The sequence below is a fragment of the Mixophyes fleayi genome, chromosome 8 (genome assembly GCF_038048845.1).
Source record: "Mixophyes fleayi isolate aMixFle1 chromosome 8, aMixFle1.hap1, whole genome shotgun sequence".
NCBI lineage: Eukaryota > Metazoa > Chordata > Amphibia > Anura > Limnodynastidae > Mixophyes > Mixophyes fleayi.
The window spans coordinates 40,875,740-40,895,388 of NC_134409.1; the positions used below are offsets into that span (position 1 = coordinate 40,875,740).

Consider the following 19,649-nt stretch of genomic DNA (forward strand, 5'->3'; position numbering starts at 1 on the left):
AAGGAAGCAACTTTGCAATTTGACAAAACCATGTTGCATTGGAGGGGGAGGTAAATTTAAACTTTGAGGACAAATTTATAGTTGGAGTAGGGCATGACCCAAATCAACTTTAAGTTTCAATGTAAAAATAAATCTTTCAAGTATTTGTGTGCTACATAAAAAAGTAACCAGTATTTTCCTTACATACAAAATAATAAACTAAGTTACTCCCCTTGAAGTATAACATGGTTTGTCCAGGAGAAAATGTACTCCTTTTTTGTCATACTCTCCTTAATGACTCAGGTCCACTGTGTAGAACTATATGAATAGTGTGCAGCTGCAAAACTAGATATCAGGAACCAGCAGGCAATAAGTTGCAAAGCCAGGTATCAGGAACCAGGAGACAATAAGTTGCAAAACCAGGTATCAGGACCCAGGAGACTGCTCAATGCAGAGCTAAGAACAGCTTCATTCAAGGTCTGAATTACACAGGACATAGATACAAGAACCAGGAAGCTAGCTTGTAACACTATCACTGGCAATGAGTGTAGGACATGTGAGAGCTTATAAAGTGCAGCCTTCCAATCAGCACTCAGAGGGATACACACCTAAATTGCATAGCAGATCTGAGTACCGAGCAGAATGCAAAGCAGATAAAAACCAAACAGTTAGTAGACCGCTAACCTTTAGGTATCCAGGCCTTAGGGTTGTGTGTAGCAGTTTCAGGCTTACAGCCTGTGGGCACCATAGATTCATCTTAGAGTCTGTGGGCACCATAGTCAGGTCTCAGAGATTTTGGCCACAATTAAATGAGGCACTAGTCCTGCGGTGACACATCAGGCAGTGAGAGCATAGGAGAAAAAAATTTAGTTCAGCGCCTAGTCCATTTTGCCACTGATTGCCCGCAAAAATCCTTGGGTGAAATTTTGGGATATTCATTGTATTTTCTGTGCCCTGTGTTTTTGCATCCATTAGTCAGGCCCTATCAAACATAGGCTTTTGGTGTGCCCTCTTTCCCCTAGGATCCTTAGTCAGGGCTATATTAAAAGTTGGCTGAGGTGAGTAATTCTTGATTCTTTATTTGCTGCTCACTGTAATTACTGTACTATGCAACTGTTTGCATTGCATTGTTATTTGTATTTTGTCAGTCTGCAAGAGATAGTCACGGTAGTGCACTACACCTAAGTCTGAGTTGTTAGTTAAGCAGCATAAGACCACATAGATGTTGATAGGGTCATTTTGCCTTGTTTGACTAGTATGGTTGGCATACACTATCTGGGATAGGAATATAGCACTTTGTGGGAGGGATGATGTGTGTCATTTGCAGGTGTAGCAGTTAGGGAGCGTGATCTGCAACCAAGCTTATTTATTTAATATATAATATAGGAGTTTTCAGGTATTCAATATCCATTCATTTTAACATCTTGATTATTAATTTATATATATGCAATATTTATTTATAACATATCTATTAGATTTTAGTTATTAATATATATATATTTTATATTATTAACTACTGTTGTTTTTATTATCTGAGCAATTTTATGTTTTTTTATTATATTTACATTAGATAACATTAATTCAACTCTTTGTGCCATAAGGCCAGAGCTTTAACATAAAATACTTAAATATTTTTTCCACATTTTTGAGACATACGTGATTTCAGGAGAAAAATTTACAAGTTTTAATTAATTAAGGAAGTGATTCAAAAGTAATAGTAGGCAGTATTGTGAAGTGATGTTTTTACTTTGCTCACAATGTGCACTGCTTGTGTTAAGGGTGCAAATACATCCAACTCTACATGATCCCCCATGAGGCTAACATAAAGAAGGATGGGTCCCATCATTTGTATTAATTCACTCTGCTGGTTCAAAAAGTTAATTTTTTTAGCCAACTTGATCCAAATTACCTTTTTTTTATTAAGATTACTATTCATTCATTTATATCATGGACATAATCTCAGGTCTGTCAGCTGGTAAACCAATACCCCCTGCCTACATCTTCTTCATTGGGTGACTATCTTCCAGTATCCTCTAATTTGCACAAAATGTCCACCATCTTCTCCATTTTCTGTATCCTATTACTTGAAAATTATTTCAATAAAAATAATTTGTGCACTTACTTTGTGCACCCTGTCAACAGAGTCTCATTTTAGTAATCTCGCCCCATAAAATAAAACCTTGTTATTGCCACTAATTGCATGTGCACTATATGTGCAGCAATGCTCCTACTTTTTATTTCCCATGCACGACTCCTCCTTTCGACTATTTACAAGCCAGCGCCGCTTTAAATTTTAGCTGTAAACTCGCCGATTTCCGGCGACTTGACAAAATCGAACTATAATACATTTACCCCATAGTGTGTAAAGGTAACAGTTGGAATTCCCATGCTGTATTTGATATTGGAAGTTGGTGTAAAAACATGCATGTAAATTGTAACTAGAGAGGGTTGAAATTATATGATATTTGTCTTTTTGTATTTCTTTGGTTCCAGGTATTGAGCACTCATGTCTATACATTTTTATCTCATGTGTGTCTCTCCTATTCTTAGGCTCATTTCTCTCCTTCACATCCTCACCAAAATCTCATCTTCCACCTTTGCCTTTACCCATTTCATGTACATCCCTATCTACTCTTCCCAAATCCACTGATTTCTTTGGACCACAGGAGTTGTCTCACTTCTCACTTCTTCAGTATCAGACTAGTCTGTAGATACTGGAAGCTTTCAAATCGCACATTCTTCCTGTACAGCGTTCCATGTTATAATATATGACTATTGGGGAATTGTTTTCCTTCACCTGTCCCTTTTTTCCCCTGGGTGTGTTGCCATTATTTGGAGTCGTGTCCATCTTTGCTTTCTTTTTGTATTTATGGGATGTGCGGCCATAGGTTGGGTTCACACCTACTGAATTTAAAGGGCTGCTCAGGGTATTTTTTTGAGCCAGAGCAACAGAGTACCTTGTGTTTCTGTTTGTTACAACAGTGCATTGTTCTAACCTGTTCTAACCAACCTGTCTTTTTTCCTTGCTGTCCCTGTTTACCAATGATCCTGACCTTTGACCAATATCCTGACTCCCAGCCTGCCCCTGACTACAATTAAGTTGTGCCCTTACTCTTGGGACCTATTGTGTCAGGGCAAACCTGGCGCCACAATCTTGCACTTGGTACTCCGGATGATTCAGAGCTAACCAGTAGAGATGAGGTCTACTGTCATTGTCCATAAAGTTTGCTCAGGTTATGGATCCCTCTGACATCCTTTTACTTACTTTGGCTATTATGCTCTGTGCGAAATCAAAACAGCAGGAAGCAAACCATGACTACATAACTCAGTTTCTGCAAGGTCTGTCTAAGCACATGCACTCACTACAGGCTTTACTTGCTGCAGACCTAGCACCTTCTAGTGCAGGCTCTATTTATGCACCTGCAGAGTCAGTATTGTATCACCAGTCTCTACCCTGTGTATTCTATCGGCTATGAGCTGGCTGCATAGTAATTAATGCGGCCACGGGCCACTTATGCGTGGCCTAAGTGGCCGCAACATGCACTAACACATCATTATAACTGTGGGGCTCCCATGGCCTACCGGAGTCCTGTAGGACCAATAATATGGTGATTCAAAGGCACTGAATGGGAGCCTCCAACCTGCCGGATAGCATTGCTATGTTAGGTGATGGACCCCAACTCATCCCCCCTTTCCCATTTCCCCCAACACTTCCCCTGGCACTGAGGAGGAGAGAGACAGAAGAAGAGGAAAAGGTAGAAACAGAAAAATAGAGAAGAACAGTAATGTCTATTTAGGTAATGGCATCTACATATTTACAATGATAGGCTACCTCAGACACCTCAAAAGAGGAAGAGTCCCTCTAGCCCCAAACCCTAGGAACTATAAGGTCCCTTAGGGGGTCAAATGTCCTCATACCCCCCTTCGTTGCAAGGTTAGGATATTTTGAAATAAATTTACACCCACTGGCTTTAATGGGAGGTTTCATTTGTCACAATTAATAGGCAACATAGGCACAGAACGTAGTCTAAAGTTAAAAGAAAATATTATAGATGGCAAACTTTAAATAACATTCTGCCACAGGCAGTCACAAATAAAAGGTGATTTGTTGACACAAGTAATACAATACAAATAACTAGTGCAACCTTAGGAGCACCATAGGTGTGTCTGCAGAATTGTGGGGAAGCTTCACAGTTTTACTAGTTGGGTTGAGGTAGTTTTGAGAGATTGGAGTTCTCATTTAAATGGACACTATCACTAAACCAATAGTTTTGTGTGATTAACTATAGGGCAGGGGTCTTTAGTGAAAAACAAGTTGACAAAAACATGAATATCAGTGATTATATCAGCTTCTAATGAGGTTATCCAGGAGTAATGGAATTTACTAGGACAGCTATTTCTGTGTTGTACTTTATCAGCCAACACCCCCTCTCTCCAGCTAGCAGAACTATGAGGGTCTAACCCCACAATTCAGAATAACTTTTCTTCACCAGCACTGCACAGAGTACTCTCTCTCTCTCTCTCTCTCTCTCTCTCTCTCTCTCTCTCTCTCTACATTATTCATGACAGTTCAAACAGCCATAAACCCAGGGAAAATGGCTGTTTTCTCTGGAGAATGGCCATCTCATAATTTATGAAGGGGTTAACAAAGGAAAAGTTAGAGATTTCTCCTGCACTTTTTGTGGTCTACCACAGCCCCATAAAACTCTACAGGGACGATAGCAGCTGTGTTATATACATCACTACGATTTACAGCGAGACATATTGCTTGACATCGCACTACTTTAATAAATAGACCTCAAAGTGTTGTTTCTTTCTAGCAGATACTGATTCCACTGAGGTAGGAGGTTAGCCATCATGTGGCGCGAAAACACCAGCGCTGGCTATGGGAGTCCCACGTGGGAACCAGAGTCTATTTAAGATTCTGGTTAACTACGTGAGGAGCAGCCATTATTATTTGGGATGGAGGGTGGTCCTGGATTCCCAGCAAGTGGGCGGGGGGCTGCAGCAGAAGCTTCGAGACACCATGACAAGACCCTAAAGGGCAGTAGAAAGAGCACCTATTAAGAGCCCCTGAGAGGGGTGATAATAGAGGGAGTTAAAGCCCCAGGTAAATAAACTCCCCATGAGAGGGATGCAGCCGCAACAGTGGGATCCCACTTTCAGCGGTACCCCAAGAAGAGATACCAGTGAAGGTGTATGTATGCAACAGTGTATAGGAGCTGCACTGGAGAGGCACTGAATGGCAGACAGAGGCCCTTGGAAGGGGTGAGTGTGATTAGCTGAAGTCACTTGTGATGTGAGAGAAGATCCTGTGTAGAGCCCCTTGTGACGGGAGGGTCGTTGCAGAGGCAGCTGGCTAGCAGGAGCTCAATTAGGAGAGGGGTACTCTAAGAGAGTTCCCTTGAAAAGGCCCCCATAAAGTGAGGGAGGGTCACTGCAAGTAGCCAATCTGCTACTCTGAAGGAAGGTAGATGGAGTGCTGTGGTATGTAACTGTAGCACAAGTTAGGCAGATTGCCATGCTATTGGGGTGTTTAAAAGTGATGCCTCAATATCTAATGTCTTCGAATTGCACAGTACTGCACCCTGGATATTGGAATAACACCTGAAAGTGACAGTGTGAAATGCAGCAGAGGAGCTGGAGTAAGAGGGTCCCTGTGAGGGATGGGGTGCATTGTGGCAAGGATATTGCCTGGATAATGGGATGTCAGTTAATTCCTGTTGGAGTGTGACAGTGCCGTAACTAGACATTTTAGTGCCCTGGGCGAGACAGGGCACCGGCGCCCCCCATCTTAGTGGGAGTGACCTTTGTTGAGTGGGTGTGGCCAACCTACTGTTGGGGTGTGGCTAGCACTTTTCCTTCTATGTGTCATTGATATTCTTGAAAGCTGTAAAGAGCCCCAACAATGGTGAAAAAACTTGTATCTAGAAGAAAACCTATACACACTATGCAATATATATATATATATATATATATATATATATATATATATATATATACACACACACAAAAACTAATAATTTGACTTACTGTCCTTCTCTCAGTGATGAGGTGCAAATGAAAATCCTGGTCCGTCCACTGTACCCTGAGACAGGTCAGGTGGCGTGTTTCTCCTTCTCTAGTTGTTGTACCTGGGCCTGGTCTGGGACACAGGTGTAAGCCGCTCTAGTTAGGAGTTCCAAAAAAATTGGCTTAAAACAAAAATAAAAGTAATATAGCGATTCCAGACAGTGTAGCCTTTTCCTGTACATACTACCCTCACAATCCCAAACAAAATGTACAAACAACACTCTTGGCAGAGTGAAAGGTGATGGTGTATTGGGAGAGGTACAACTCATCTGATGGTGATATCAGCCATATATTTTCCTGCATATTAAAAATATATAAAAAAAACATGCTTGAGATATATATAGGGATATCCTTACAAAGAACTAATGATCAAATAAGGTTTGAGGTTACCATAGGGCAGACTAGATGGGCCAAGTGGTTCTTATCTGCCGTCAAATTCTGTGTTTCTATGGAGAGATGCTAGCACGGTGTAGAATATTAAATTATTTGGTGTGCTGGGAATATAACAGAGGCATGTGGGGAAAAAGCACAGATTGTAGTATTAAAGTGACTTTGTTTTCCAGATTTTGCATATGTGACTGTGGACAATTTATTGCTTCATATTTACCTTCTCTTCTATACGTCTGTATTCTTCTTCGCTATTCTTCTTCTATATTCTGCTGTTTTAAGACAGTCCTCTTCTACCTTCCCAGTCCAGCCGCCGCTGTAGCTCCTGGCTCTTCTCGGCTCCTCTGAATCCACTAGCAGCGTCATGACGTCGTGATGGGGATAGAGGGCAGAGTCCAGAAGCCAGGAGGAGTCTGGTCACCCCCTCTACACAAATGCCAGCCATACTGTGACATGTGGCGGGGAGGGGTGAAGAGGAGGGGAGACAAAGGCTTTCACTTGCATGGGGGTGGCAGAGGCTGTTACACACAAAGGGGAGGGGGGCAGAGGCTGTCACATGAACACACACAGAGAGAGGGAGCAGAGGTTGACACATACAAAGACACATAGACACAGATGGAGGGGGCAGAGGCTGGCACACACACAGAAAGGGGGCCAGAGGCTGACACATACACAGAGGGAGGGGGCAGAGGCTGGCACACACACACTCACACACAGGGAGGGGGCCAGAGGCTGACACACACATACACTGATGGAGGGGGCAGAGGCTGACACACACACACAGGGAGGAGGCCAGAGGCTGACACATACACACTCACACACAGGGAGGGGGCCAGAGGCTGACACACACACACAAAGGGGGGACAGAGGCTCTCCCAAGCAGAGAAGGAAAGGGGAGGAGACAGAAGTTGTGACACACAGGGGGATGTGTTACAGAGACAGAAGATGTACAGAGGTGAAGCTCCGCCCACTTTCGGATAAGCTCCACCCCCTCCGAAGTCCGTGAAACTGGAGGTATGCCGCTGTCTGTCACACTCAGAGATGGGGCGAATTTGAGGGAGAGAGACTGTCCCAGGGGAGGTTAGAAGAGGACGGAGGCTCACATATTTAGTTTCCATGGGTGGAACCTGAACAGCATGGGCTCGCTGGCACTCTGCAGCCTGCATTTACAGAGCCAGGACACAGAGGCAGGTAGCGGGCGGCTGCTCCGCCCCCTCGGGCTTGCGCCCTGGGCGACGGCACCGCCGGCACCACCCTAGTTACGGCTCTGGAGTGTGAGCGTGAACCTCTGAAGTATGGTGTTCGGAGCCCCATTTCAGCACCCGGCATGGATGGCTAAGATGCTCGGATTACCATTCCGGCACCCGGCATGGATGGTTATGATGCTCAGACCCTGATTCTGAATGGATGAATCGCACCATCGTGGCTCCACCCCCTAACTTGTCATAATCTGTCTAAGACTATAACAGCAGGAGGCGGGGCCACGATGATACGGAAATTGTGTCATAAGCCACCCCCACCCACCACTCATCTAAAGACATGCCTGTAGAGCATGAGTAGTCCATAGTTGCCTGCTCTCCCGGGAGTCCGGGAGAACTCCCAGAAATTCGGGAGTCTCCCGGACATTTCGAGAGAGTAGGCAATTATGGACTATTCATGCTCTAGTGGCAGGGGGCGCTGCAGGAAGCTGACTTATTCTGACGTTCTGATAGTTCCGGCTTTTACCTAATCCCGGTTTCACAGTATACTGAAAATCTTATAGTATAATCTTAAATGTATCCTAAAAATATCAAAGGAAAAAATGTCCACATTCCTGAAAATCTCTTTTTCTCTTTAGCGTTTAGATGAAATTTAGAGATAATCGAGATGGCTACAAAATTAAGCGCAAATTGAGTTCCACAATGAAACTAGCCATTTTGCAAATGTGCGAAGTTCCAGCGATACAATTTTATATCTAGGCTTTGCTGTGCCATTCAGCGCTGTTACTGTAAATTCAGATTCCGCAGTCTCTAAACAGAGCATGGACACTGACAGTCAATCCTTCTGTGTGGTTCAATTGCACTAGTACTGGAAGCAATTAAGGGGAAATGTGCAAGATTTTGCAGCCAAATGTTGCTCAACTAAAGTTAATCCAAAATGAAAAGTAATTTATCAATACTTTAAAACATCCAGCACCATTTCATTTGTTGTAACATGTGTAGTTTACTACTGCATGATTTTATATTTTTAATGGTTTAAATTCTGTTTTCTTCAAGTTGATTTATTTAAATAAACCTTTTCTTCCTGTTGGTATTTCCCATTATTGCACAGAATTCCTGGTGAATTACTCAGATGCAGCATTATAACCACAAGCATCTGATCATAACAAAAGAGAGAGAGAGAATTTGTTTTACTTTCACTTTCCCCAGAGTCGTTTCTAGCCCATCCCACTGATTGAGCTGAGTGGACAGAAGTATTTAAACTTCCTACATAAACAAAAAACAGCTGATGACAAAACAAGAGGATTTTGTGTATGAAAAAAAGAGAAAGAAACATGTCTGAAGCTTAAAGGAAGGTGTTATCTGAACTGACTGGAATATCATTTTCTAAAGCACATAAAAGGAATATTTTACTTTGGCTGTGAAAAAGTTTCTGAAGTTACACAGCTAATTGCTTCTGAAAGGGAAATGGACTGTGATTATGTAGCTGTCACCATAACCAGCTTTTCCACCAATGAGTCTAATTCAATTGCTTTTCCAGGTAACTATTTTGAGTATTTTCTATTTAGATTAATGAGATTTGAGTACATTTTACTTCCTGTTGTTTTTGTGCTTTTTACACTTTAAACATAGTTTGATGGATGAAGTTTTTGGTTTCATTGATGATACAGCTTGGTAACCGCATACTGAACTTGTGCTGACTGTGATGTTTTGTGTGCTTTATATATTAGATTTATGATGCAGTCTGGGTACCCTGAGATGTGCTGGATCATGTGACAGTAACCATGCGCCCTCCTGTATATTACAATTAGAGATGGTCACTGACCCCCGTGTTTTGGTTTTGGATTCGGTTTTGGATCTGGATTACCGTCGTGTTTTGGTTTTGGTTTTGGTTTTGCAAAACCGCCATTGCGTGTTTTGGTTTTGGTTTTGGTTTTGTTTGGTTTTGTTTTGCTATTTTTTTGGAAAATCCATGTTTTTGGACCTAAATTAACCCAATTTAGTGCTCCAACTGTTTTAGAGACAAGTAATCTAATTGTTGAGGTAATAAATCATCCAAAAAAACAGTTTAATTCTTCGTTGATAGGCCTATTCTACACACAAAACAGATTGTCTTCCTCTCCATCTATGCATATTGGCAATGCAGCCATCGTCTTTGAATGTATATTACACCCTACACTTATAGTTAAATATGTAAAGAAATGGAAAAAGCCAGTTTGGTTTCTGTCTCTCAAGGCCCCCCTCCACTTGTATAAAATACCAAAAAATTCAGCCATTATAGACTGTACAATATTAATTGACATGGAGAAAGCCAGTTTGGTTTCTGTCTCTCTAGGCCCCCCTCCACTTGTATAAAATACTAAAAAATTCAGCCATTATAGACTGTACAATATTAATTGACATGGAGAAAGACAGTTTGGGGTCACTCTGTCTCTCTAGGCCCCCCTCCACTTGTATAAAATACCAAAAAATTCAGCCATTATAGACTGTACAATATTAATTGACATGGAAAAAGCCAGTTTGGTTTCTGTCTCTCTAGGCCCCCCTCCACTTGTATAAAATACCCAAAAATTCAGCCATTATAGACTGTACAATATTATGAAAAATGGACAAAGCCAGTTTAGGGTCACTCTGTCTATGACACCCTACCCTTAAGGATAAATTGCCCTAACAGCACCTTTCAAGATGGTATGTGATATGGAAATGCCACAAGTCCCTTTCCTCTTTTGGGGTAGATTGCACCCTACACTTACATAGAAAGTTTTAAAAAGATGTTATCGGCATCATCTTCAGCTTAATCCTCACCCTCATCAGTGTGTACGTCATCATCACAGACTATCAATTCATCGCCGCTTGAATCCGCCATTAGAGAACAGTCAGTGCTTGGATGTCTTGGATGGTGAAGGCCTTCCTCGTGGAAGATGTAGTTCATTTTTATAAACATCATTTTCTCCACATTTTTGGGAAGTAACCTTCTACGGCGATCACTGACTAAGTTCCCTGCTGTGCTGAACACTCGTTCAGAGTACACACTGGGTGGGCAGCTTAGGTATTGCAAAGCAAGTTTGTACATGGGTTTCCAAATGGCCTGCTTTTCTTCCCAGTAAGGAAAGGGACTGTCTGACATTTCCATATCAACTACCTCTTGAAAGTAATCCTCCACCATCCTTTGCATGTTTATACTCATATTGGATGGAGTTATGGGCAAAGTGACACATTTTTTTGAAAAATCCTTCAAACCAGCCCAGATGTTAAATTGTTCTGGTCTGCCCCCTGTGTCTTCCCTGCTTCTTTTTTGGAAATTTAATTTTTTACGAGCAACAGCTTGAGAAAGTGAAGGGGGACACGTCGTCAAGCCGAGGCCCAGTTCAGCGGCCAACTTGCTGAGCAATAGCTCCTTGCAAAAGTTCACATCTCGCTCATTTACAGGTAAAGACTCAATGTAGGTTTTAAACCTTGGATCAAGCACAGTGGCCAAAACGTACTGATCCGAGTTCAAGATCTTAATAACTCGAGGATCATTGTGAAGCGAATTAAGTACTTGATCGACAAGGCCAACATACTTTGCTGAATTGCTTGCTTTCAGCTCCTCCTTCATTTTCTCAAGCTGCTTTTCCAATAGTCTAATTAAAGGAATGACTTGGCTCAAACTAGCAGAGTCTGCACTGACCTCACATGTCACAACTTCAAATGGTTTCAGCACCTTGCACAGCACTGAAAGGATTCCCCACTGTGCAAGAGTGAAAAACATCCCCCCTCCTTTCCCAATGTCATGACTTGTGCAATATGCTTGGATGGCTTTGCGCTGTTCCTCCATCCTCTGAAGCATGTACAGGGTGGAATTCCACCGAGTTACCACCTCTTGCTTAAGTTGGTGGCAGGGCAAGTTAAACTGCTCTTGGAGCTGCTGTAATCTCCTACATGCTGTGGCTGAATGCCTGAAATGGCCTGAAATTTTACGGGCCACCGAAAGCATCTCCTGCACCTCACGGTTATTTCGTAGGAAGCTCTGCACCACCAAGTTGATGGTGTGAGCAAAACAGGGAATATGTTGGAAATCACCCAACTGTAATGCTCGCACTATATTGTTGGCGTTATCTGAAATGACATACCCTGGGGAGAGTCCGAGTGGTATAAGCCATGCATCAATCACATCTCTCAGTTTGCGTAACAAATTGTCAGCCGTATGCCTGTTAGTGAAGCCGGTGATACAAAGAGTGGCCTGCCTGTGACAAATGTTACGTAGTGGTGTACATGCTGCTGCTGTTCCTGCTGGTGAAGGTGAATGACCAACCCAGTGGGCTGTCACAGTCATATAGTCTTTGGTTTGGCCACTTCCACTTGTCCACATATCTGTGGTTAAGTGAACAGTGGGCAGAATGGCATTTTTCAGCGCAATCTCTACATTTTTACACACTTTTTGGTATAGTTGTGGAATAGCTTTACGGGAGAAATGGTGTCGCGATGGAATTCTGTAACGCGGACACAAAACCTCAATTAACTGTGAAAAACCAGCTGCGTTTATTGTGGAGATTGGACGCAGATCTAACACTAACATTGCAGCCATGGCGTCTGTGATTCGCTTGGCGACTGGGTGACTGCTGTCATATTTGCTTCCCCTCGCAAATGATTGTTTCACAGTTAATTGCTGAAATGTAGGACTGCTCATTTTATTAACCTGCCTCTGGGATGACGATTCACCCCCAGCAGCAGCAACAGCAGCAGCAGGACTAACGCTTTCTTCAGAGGAATCAATAATAGTGCCGGAGTCATCCAGCCTTAAGTGGGATGCCGGGCTAACTCCGAGCGCTACTGAGGATATTGATGAGGATGGTGTGGTGGGTGTATTTTGTAGCCGTCGGTATGTCGGTGAGCGGAGGGTCTTAGCTGATGAGGGAGTGCTTGTATTCTTTTGGGAAGAACTTTCAGCTTTTCCCAACACTTTGCCATGAACTCTCGTTAAATGGCGTAACATAGACGAGGTTCCAAGATGGTTAAGGTCCCTCCCTCGACTGACTGTGGCTTCACATACACTACAAATGGCTATACAATTGTTGTCTGGATTTGGGTAGAAATAATTCCACACATAAGAAGTGGATTTTTTTGTTTTATGCCCAGGCATGACAATGGCCTTTTTCTTGTCACGTGCCAGAACTGCTGCCACTGGTGCAGGACTTACACAAACAACCTCATCCTCATCAACATCCTCATTAGCGCCCTCGTCGCCTACACAAATCTCCCCCTCATCCTCTTCTAATTCCAAAGTGGCATCCTCAATTTGGGTATCACCGGCTACACTCGGGCTATTAAGGCACACATCAGCAGAATGCTCACGATTAGACATCCCACTGTTGGATGGACTCTCCACAGGGATTGTTGTCATTTGTGAATCAGAGCAAATATTCTCCTGTAATGCCTCACTGTTATCTTGCAGCTCGGCTTTGACGCGTAACAGTAGTTGTGCACCAATTGTAGGCTGGGTAACTTTTTGGGATCTGCCACTAATAGCCAAAGGTGAAGGCCTCATTCTCTCTTTGCCACTGCGTGTGTAGAATGGCATGCTTGCAATTTTTTTTTTATCGTCACTTAACTTTTGCTCAGTTACACTTCTTTTTCGCTTCAATACAGTAAATTTTTTTTTGGTTTTTGTTTTTTGCACTAATTTGAAAACACTCTGTTGTTTGACATCGCCTTGGCCAGATGACGTACTGGGAACACTAACATCAGGACTGGTGACAGAACCTGGTTGCTCATTCAGATCATATGTGGACTGCTTTGAATCCATTCTGAACGCAAACCACTGGGGAGTGCTAAAAATTATTTAGTAGATACTGCTGACAGTTATGACTTTTGACAGCCAGAAATATTAATGCACAATTAGGAAGGACACCCCAAAAGCACTGAGGAGTGCTAAAAATTATTTAGTAGATACTGCTGACAGATATGACTTTTGACAGCCAGAAATATTAATGCACAATTAGGGAGGACACCCCAAAAGCACTGAGGAGTGCTAAAAATTATTTAGTAGATACTGCTGACAGATATGACTTTTGACAGCCAGAAATATTAATGCACAATTAGGGAGGACACCCCAAAAGCACTGAGGAGTGCTAAAAATTATTTAGTAGATACTGCTGACAGATATGACTTTTGACAGCCAGAAATATTAATGCACAATTAGGGAGGACACCCCAAAAGCACTGAGGAGTGCTAAAAATTATTTAGTAGATACTGCTGACAGATATGACTTTTGACAGCCAGAAATATTAATGCACAATTAGGGAGGACACCCCAAAAGCACTGAGGAGTGCTAAAAATTATTTAGTAGATACTGCTGACAGATATGACTTTTGACAGCCAGAAATATTAATGCACAATTAGGGAGGACACCCCAAAAGCACTGAGGAGTGCTAAAAATTATTTAGTAGATACTGCTGACAGATATGACTTTTGACAGCCAGAAATATTTATGCACAATTATGGGGGACACCCCAAAAGCGCTGGGGAGTGCCAAATATGAGGAAAAAATAATAAACCTCTATCCTCCTCTCTGCACTAGCGATTTTGGTTAGAGCAATTGCAAGAACAATATTGTATTCTCTGTCCCTGCTCTAATTAGCCTATGACTACACCCTGCTCTATCCCTCTGTCAAATGGCGATGGATTGCTGTGGAGGCATGTATTTATAAAGTTGAAGTATCGCGAGAACCGAGCCCCGAGATCCGACGACGTCACAATGACGTTCGGCCTCGATTTGGATTCGGAATGGGCGGGAGAGTACCGAGCTGCTCAGCTCGGTACTCGGATACCCAAAGTTCGGGTGGGTTCGGTTCTCGGAGAACCGGACCCGCCCATCTCTAATTACAATGGAAGTGTGGAAGATTAAGCATGAACAGTGCAATTAAAAGGAAAAGTGTGTATGTTATACATAGTTCACAGTACATGCATACTAATTAACAATAAATGAAATAAATTGCAATACAGACAATAAATTACACATTTTAATATTGAGACCAAAGAAACTGAAGGACAATAGCATCATGTGGTTCTGAGTCAGTTGTTAAGGAGTGGGGCTTCCCTTTCCAGGAAGGCCAAGGTCATTGTGGCTTCTTTACTTTTGGAACTGGTCTGATGTCAATGCTAATGTTAGGGAAGGGATTCCTGAGCAGGAAGGATTGATTTGTAGAAGCTACCTGATTGAGAAGGCTCCAGATTTCAGCATAACTCCCAACTGTCCCGATTTTGATTGGGAAACTCCGATTCATGGGCCGCAAAAGGGGCAGGGCCTAACAGGAAAGTGAGTGCATTTTTGTCCAAATATGTCTGTTTGTGGGTGGTGTTTGGCAGAATGGGGTTGGGGCTTTTGGGATTCTAATTGTTGGGAGGTTTCCTTCAGTACCTCAATGGTTTGTGGGTTCCCCTCCACCAGTTCTAACAAGCAGAGAAGGCAGGCAGACTTCTTCCTTAATACACCGGAGTAGTGAGTCTGCCATAAGATTTTACTTTTTCTAATAAAAGGGTTGTGATACTTTTGATAACCTTTTACTGCTTAAATAAGTATTATAGAAAGTTTAAGGGTGTAGAAGTAATTTGGGATTTGTTGCGGAGCTAAGATTTAATGAGCAATTATAAATGAGGCTTGATATGTTTCATAAGACTGTATTGGATTAATATGAATTTGCCTTGGAGTCTTACAATTTTATATGGTCACAAAGTGTGCTCCCTCCTCTTCCATGTATGCTGCGTGACCTACCTGCATTGTGCAGGGGATGTCAAATGATGCCAAAGTCAGCTTCCCCCGTTCTGATAAGATAGAGAGCACTCGATTGGGGGGCCGTGGGCTGCCTGTTGCCACAGAGTTGTTGCCAGGTCCCCCCCTCCCACCACCCCTTCCTGAACATTAATCAGGATTTTGTTTTTTTACCTAATTTCTGAATTTGTATTTCTGTGTCTACATTGGTGAGGTTAGGGGCATAACTGGGGTGTGCAAGTGGGGCAAAAGCTGGTGTCATCATGCCCCACGCACTGATGTGATGTAAATCTTACATTGGTGGGTGCAGTGTGATGCTCTTCTCGTTACCCACTTCTCCCACTATCCGAGAAAACTGCAAACTTGCCTAGACAGCTCTTGTCATGTTTATTGTGTCTATATGTGCCAAAATGTAGATGTATTTAATAAAACCATGGGCTCCATGATTTAGTTGTAGCCTAAAGGTCTGAACGAGTGACTTGATGCTTTAATGCCCCACCATGACCCCCATGCTGGCTTGAAGGGGCAACAGCTGGCAGCTTATTTACCTGTGAATCCGCCAGCTGCTGGTCCTCTGTTAGTGATGGGCCGGAGTTGTAGTGCAGGTCTACGATATCACAGCCCAGTGCCACATTTTCATTCTGACAGGAGCAGAGGATGCCATGTCTAGGACTTGTACAGACCTTACGCCAGCCCTGATACCTCTCCCAAAAAGGGTAACTTTTTATTTGACTGACAGATTTTTATTTGAGTGATGGACGTGGCCCTTTCTGGAAGTGTTTCTTTTAACAGTCAATACAACAGGTGTTGGTTCCAAAACCACACATTTCTAAAAGATAGGTTACAAGAATGCTTACTTTCAATTCAGCCTATGAATGTAATCTTTGTTGATATTGTTTTCTTGCACACTACAATTTATATTTCTTGTTTACTTCCCCTACCAGTTTACTGTAATTAGTTATTCTCCTAGTTCTGCTCACACAGTTACAAGCAAAAGCTACCAGCAAGATGTTGGGTAACTTCCCACAAGAAATACCCTGCAGTCCACTGCCAAAATCAAATCTAAGATTTTGCAGCAACACTTCATGCAAATTTAATTTCACAGATGAAGACGCTATTTGGCAAAGTTGTGAAGGCCCACTCTCTTGCTCCACCATTCTGCAGAAGGCTTATTCGCACTGTATTTGAAATCTTGTATTTTGCAGAATTTATTTATAAATAGAGCTGGGACAATCACTGTCAATACATTTTGCTGTGTAGTGTGGTTGCAGTAGGACTGTAAAGCCTAATGCCTTAGCTATATACATCCAAGTTCATCTACAGCAGACCTTCCAACTGTTAGGTGGAAAATTCCTGATTCCGATGTGTTGCCAGGACGTTTGTCTGCATTGCTGGGAATGTTGGGAAGTGTGTTTCACTTGCCATGGAGTACAGGCTGCAACGCAGAGGTTTCTCCAGAGTGGATGACAGGTGTTGTGGGTGGCCTAGCACTTTAGAGATGCTAGGGTGTCCATTGGTGATATGGCCATGCCCATCACACTGCCTTGCGCCTAACACAAGGCAGTCAAGAACCCTTTTCGTAAGGAGCATAGCAGTGTCCTGATTATGAAAACTTCAATGTTGGGACATATACTTTGTATGTTTGTCAGTTGCTAGTAAATACATGTTCCTGGCAACTGATCTGGTCTGTTTGTACCTATTGATGTGTAATGGAAGTCTGTCTATTTACTCCTCTCTGTATATCTGACCATTGTGTATATTTGTTCTTTTTTGTTTGTAGTGACTCTATATCCATACTGTCTGTTTGTATCTCTGCGTCCTCCTGTCTGTACTGAATCTATACTTTCATGTTTTACTGATGACTGGACTTCTGCAAATATTCATTTTCAAGATCCCCTTTGTGGCGATAAGTTAGGTTTTTGGGTTTTTTTAAACCCCATTTATGTAAAGATATTGCTAGGGCAGCTGAATGATACTCGGCTGACCTGCCGATACTGGACTAGAACAGTAAGAGCTGTATCTGCAGTTGTGCGCATGCTTGAATCTGCTCCCAGATCTGGGCTTTCAGTTCCACTTGGATGAACAAAAAGGTTTAAAAATAGGTAAAATATATTTAAAAAATAGTTAAACATCCTGTACATTAAAAATGCTTTATGGTATTTCCTTGCTCTCCAACATTTGGTCCGTGAGTTTGTTTGGGCCAGCAAGCTTCCCAGGTTTTGCCAGGATATTTTAGATTGGTGGAGGACACTGAGGTCTTCAACTACCCCTCTTAGCATGCGGGAGTGGTTCCAACTGATAGATCTTTATAGGCTCAAGGACGACATCACCTTATTTAGCCAAAAGAAACTTACTGAATATATGGTGATGTGGCTCCGCTGGGTTGAATTTAAGGAATCTGTTTTACCGTTCCCTCATGGACTGTGGAAAGACACCTGTCACCAGGGGACCATCTGGGTGGACACACTGGTGGATTGGCAAACTATATGCCTTCCCATTTGACGTTCCTTCTGGATACTCCTCAGCTACGTCCGTGGTAAACCTGCCTCTAGCTGAGCTCCGTGGTGCCGCTGTCTCTCACCTGTTGGCCGGATATTCCTCAGCCACATCCGTGGTAAACCTTCCTCTCGCTGAGCTCCGTGGTGCCACTGTCTTTCACCTGTTGGCCGGATATTCCTCAGCCACAACTGTGGTAAACCTGCCTCCCTGTGAGCCCTGTAGTGGTTGCCGTATCTCACCTGTGTGCTGGATACTCTATAGCCACATCCGTGGTAAACCTGCTTCCCGCAGTTCATCATATCACCTGATTTAACTTATCTGTTAGCTGGATACTTATCATCCACATCCGTGGTAAATCTACTTCTGGCTGATCACCATAGCCTCCGCTGTATCTTAAATGCTGGCTGGACATCTCATAGCCACATCCGTGGTAAATCTGCCTCCGGCTGATCATCCCAAGCATCCATTACATCTTACCTGTTGGCTTAAACTCATAGCCTCATCTGTGGTATATACCTGATCTCCTATGAACTTTCGCATATCTCCTATTGCCTAATCTTATTCTTAGTATTGTGGTGTTTACCAGCTGCCTGCCATCTGCATTACTCTTCGGCCTTTAGGGTTGTCTCCTGGAGCATCACATTATCTTCTATTGCTCGGATTGCCAATCCTCCTATATCTAAGCTGTATTCCTTTGCTCTGCCGCACTCTCTTGAGGGCCGCGACCTGCGCAGTGGCGCCGCAAAAACCCAAACCCTCTATCGGGGGTCCCTGGAAAAGACCAGCTGCTGCATTAGACTCCGCGACTCGAGTGTAGTGATAACTACTGACAGAACTCTGGCTCGAGAATCCTAGTGACCGTAACAATATCCTCTTTCTGGGATTGCTGGTTAAGTCTGGTAGGGGTCTTAGATTCCGCATCAGTGTATTTGGCTGTAATCTGTGTGTGTGTGTGTGTGTGTGTGTGTGTGTGTACTCTGCTACACTTGCTGTCTATCACTGTTTTAAACGGTCACTGTGATGTAATCCATTGTACCCAGTTGTTTACTGTCTTAACAATGCCAACGCATCCTTGTACCCAGGGCCGGACTGGCCATCTGGCACTTCTGGCAAATGCCAGAAGGGCCGATGGGCAGATGGGCCGGTCCGGTCCCTGGCAGTCGGTGCACGGTGTACTGACAGCGTACACCATGCACTGACACAGCGTGCATTGACAGCCTGGTGGCTGGCTCCTCCCCAGGAACCAGCCACCAGATCACATGGGCAGCGCTGCGCGCTGCACTGTCGAGTCGGCCTGGTCTGAGGAGCGTGGAACAGAAGAAGAAAGAAGACAGAAACAGGAGGAGAAAAGAAGATGAAAAGGTAAGTACAGTAAAACGGTGGGGGGGGGGGAGATAGCGGGTGACGGATGCCACACAGAAAGCAGGAAAAGGGGGAAGAGAATGGCACACAGAAAGCAGGAAAAGGGGGAAGAGAATGGCACACAGAAAGCAGGAAAAGGGGGAAGAGAATGGCACACAGAAAGCAGGAAAAGGGGGAAGAGAATGGCACACAGAAAGCAGGAAAAGGGGGAAGAGAATGGCACACAGAAAGCAGGAAAAGGGGGAAGAGAATGGCACACAGAAAGCAGGAAAAGGGGGAAGAGAATGGCACACAGAAAGCAGGGGGGGGGAGAAAAGTGAGGATGCCACACAGGGGGGAGGGGGGGGGGCTGTATATTCCTACTGGATATTTATATAACCTCACATTTTATGCAAATGTAA

The 19,649-nt window shown here is 43.3% G+C and overlaps 1 protein-coding gene across 1 annotated transcript in view; it reads left to right on the forward strand.

The window, feature by feature from the left end:
* The first annotated feature begins 8,927 nt into the window (after positions 1-8,927).
* The window catches only part of LOC142099205 (uncharacterized), a 335,178-nt gene continuing 324,456 nt past the window's right edge, over positions 8,928-19,649 (forward strand). The window contains exon 1 of the mRNA XM_075182423.1: positions 8,928-9,177. Coding sequence (XP_075038524.1) covers positions 9,105-9,177 — 73 coding nt within the window. The 5' untranslated portion in view covers positions 8,928-9,104. The remainder of the gene's footprint in view (positions 9,178-19,649) is intronic.